The sequence below is a fragment of the Corapipo altera genome, unplaced genomic scaffold (genome assembly GCF_003945725.1).
Source record: "Corapipo altera isolate COAL_440 unplaced genomic scaffold, ASM394572v1 61495, whole genome shotgun sequence".
NCBI lineage: Eukaryota > Metazoa > Chordata > Aves > Passeriformes > Pipridae > Corapipo > Corapipo altera.
In genome coordinates, this window is record NW_020886009.1 from 4,815 (window position 1) to 7,984 (window position 3,170).

Consider the following 3,170-nt stretch of genomic DNA (forward strand, 5'->3'; position numbering starts at 1 on the left):
CCCACCTCCACAACTTCAGTGACTCCTTTTCTGAGCACTTTCCCCCCTACAAGGACAAAGCAGCACCTGTAGGTCTGGCCATGACAGCTGGCAGTTGCCAAACCCATTGAAGGATGAGCAGCGAGAACCAGGCCAGCGGACAGAGATCCCCCCAAGCACTGCAAAGTGGGAATCTGCCTTGGGCAGCCTTTGGATTCAGGGACCTGCCGGCACATTCCACACCCATGACAGCCCTCCTGCCCAACCAGATTGCCTTCTGCCACTGCCTTCAGGAAAGGCAGAAGCTAACACACAGAAGACAGGAGCAAAAGAAAAATACCAAAACCAATGGCCACAAGAGAAGTTTACATAGTGCCTTTGGACACTGGTGAGAAATTCACTTACTTGCAAAAACTCATTGACTTCTTGGAGTTTTTGTCTTATTTCGTGGTCTGCTTGTTTTTCCACCTCTCTTTTACACTGTTCTAGTTGGGTGCGATCCACCATGTTAGTCTCCAAATGGTGCTGGACTTTTGCCAGCTCTTCTTGCAGCTGGCATTTGTCCATCTCCAGTTTTTCGCACTTCCCACGCAGGGTAGACAGCTCTTCTTGCAAAGCCTGATTTTTGGCTTCCAGCTGCGAGCACTTTTTACTTTCCCTGTCCAGCTGCTGGGAAAGTTCAGCAACCTGCAGACAGAAAGAAGAAAACAGGAACTCAGAGTGATGGAAAGGCAGTCAATTCTGTGGAAACTCCAAAAGGGAGTGGCCAGGGAGACAATATTCATCATCTGCTGGCTCGGGACTAGAAACAAAGTGCAACCAGGCTCTTCTTTTCCAGCAAGAAGAGCTTTCACCTCATTTGTCTCAGCATTCCTCAGCTTCCCATCCTTTTTGAGTTCCTCATGCAAAAATGCTACAAGCTTCTGGACTCCAAAGGAATCACTGCAAAGGCAGTAAGTGATTCTACAGTGATGCCTTCCAAACCCAAGTGTAGCTCTGAAAGATGGCCACTTTAGCAACAAATCTGAGTAAGGAGTGGAGAAGGAGATAAAAGGTTACATGCCACTACTGCACAGGCAGAGCAGCCTCAAAACCACTACTGGGAACAGTCCTTCTGAGTCCCTGTGACAAGATGGGCTGAAACAGCTACCCATGAGCAATAAGTTACAGATTTTTTCCTGGGAGGCACCTGTCCTCATTGTGCCCTGGGCAGCAACAACACTGTTGAGAAAAGCAAAAGCTCAAATGCCTCCTGCTCAGCTCTTGCCTGAGACAGGGTTCAGGGGCTGATTGTGCCCTGCCAGTGACAGCGCTGTTCCTCCCCTCTCTCCCAGGGCAGCAATTCATCTGTCACACCCAGAGGACGCTGTCACAGCCTCCCTCCAGCTGCAGCCAGGCCTGAGCTGGGCCCCACTGCTCTCAGCCCATGCATGTGATGTCCTGCAAGGAGGGCAGACCTGCCCATCCCTAAGGCCCAGCCAGGGGATCTGCACTCTTGGCTGACCCTCTCACTGTCAGGGCACCTGTTCTGCTCTTCTTGCTGAGGGCCTGTGGGAGGGCTGCCTGGCCCGTGAGGTCATGCACCCTACCAGGCTGGCTGCCACTCTTGGCTTGCCCTTCCTCTGCAAGACAGCCTGGCCTCCATGAGCTCTTACACCTACTGCTTTGCCCTTACATTTGCATCTTTACCCATAATGATAACGACCTCCAGATTAGTTATAGTCATGTTCTACTGTAACAGCAGAAGGAGCATTAAGAAAAACCCATCACATCCAAAATGCAGCCAAGGAAAAAAAATCATCAACATGACAAGAAATATATGGAAAGCATGTCCCAGGTTTCAAAAGAAGTAACATCACAACCAAAAAACCCCACTCAAAGCGCAGCTCACCTCTGTTCGTAATCTATCCACTTCCTTGACCTTTTCAGAATATCTCTTCTTCATTTCTTCCAGCTGGGACTGGCTTTCTTTCTCTTCATTAGCCTTGAGTTTCCTCCTATCTACCCTCAGAAGCTTTTCCAACCTGCACAGCAAATTAGTGAAGAAAACCATGAAACACAGGAAGAACCAGCCTTTTCCCCACAGTCTCACATAAGCAGCACAGACATCAGAGAAGCATAGAATAGCTTGGCTTGGCAGGGACCTTAAAGATCATCTCGTTCCAAGACTCCTGCTGTGGACTGGGACACCTTCCACCAGACCAGGTTGTTCAGAGCTCCATCCAACCTGGCCTTGAACACTTCCAGCCATGGGGCATCCACAGCTTCTCTGGGCAACCTGTTGCAGTTCCTCCCCACCCTCACAGTAACCAATTTCCTCCTAGAATCAAACCTAAACCTACTCTCTTTCCGTTTGAAGACATTCCCCCTCCCCTTGTCCTCTCACTACAGGCTCTTTTAAATGCACTCTTTTCATCATTCTGGTAGGTTCCCTTCACGTACTGAAAGGCCACAATTAGGTCACCCCAAAGCCTTCTCTTTTCCAGGCTGAAGTGTTGCAATTGTCCCAGCCTTTCCTCATAGGAGAGGTGCTCCATCTTTCTGACCACCTTGGTGGCCTCCTCTGGGCTCACTCCAACAGGTGGAGGTCCTTGCTTTGCTAAGGACTCCAGAGCTGGATGCAGAACCCCAGGTGGGGTCTCACTGATGTGCCTCAGGACATCAGTCCTGTGCTGGTGCTTCAGATCACCTCCCCATCATCCATGTGCCTTGACAGAGCTTCTAGAAGGATCTTTTCCATGACCTTGCCAGGCACAGAGGGGAGGCAGACAGGTTGGCAGTTCCCAGGGCCCTCCTTCCTACCCGTTTCAAAGATGGGGACAGTGGGTTTCCCTTTTTCCCCTCACCTGGGACTTCACCCAACTGCCACGACTTTTCAAATATCAAGGAGAGTGTCTTGGCAACTACATCAGACCCTACTGGCCAATGTAGGGCAATAATGCTGGTGAGATGTAGACAATGCATTTAGAAGGAAAATGCATGAAGAAAAAGGAGTCTCTTCTTACCACTCCAAAAAAGCATGGACTTACCTTTCCAGTTTCTTGTCTAGGCATCTTCTAGTTTTCACTTCCTCCAGATACAGGTCTTTGTACATTTCCATTTCTCCCTGCGTTGCTTCTTTACGAGAAGCAATCTCTTGTTGGACTTTTTTTACCCTGTCCAATTCACTTTCGAGATCTCTAATTCTTTCT

At 49.4% G+C, this 3,170-nt stretch overlaps 1 protein-coding gene across 1 annotated transcript in view; it reads right to left on the minus strand.

Annotated features, from left to right (window-relative positions):
* LOC113940951 (ankyrin repeat domain-containing protein 26-like) overlaps positions 1–3,145 on the minus strand; it is a 3,800-nt gene extending 655 nt beyond the window's left edge. The window contains exons 1-3 of the mRNA XM_027632102.1: positions 3,009–3,145; positions 1,871–2,003; positions 385–666 (exon numbers count right to left, since the gene is read on the minus strand). Coding sequence (XP_027487903.1) covers positions 385–666; positions 1,871–2,003; positions 3,009–3,079 — 486 coding nt within the window. The 5' untranslated portion in view covers positions 3,080–3,145. The remainder of the gene's footprint in view (positions 1–384; positions 667–1,870; positions 2,004–3,008) is intronic.
* Between the last annotated feature and the right edge of the window lie 25 nt (positions 3,146–3,170).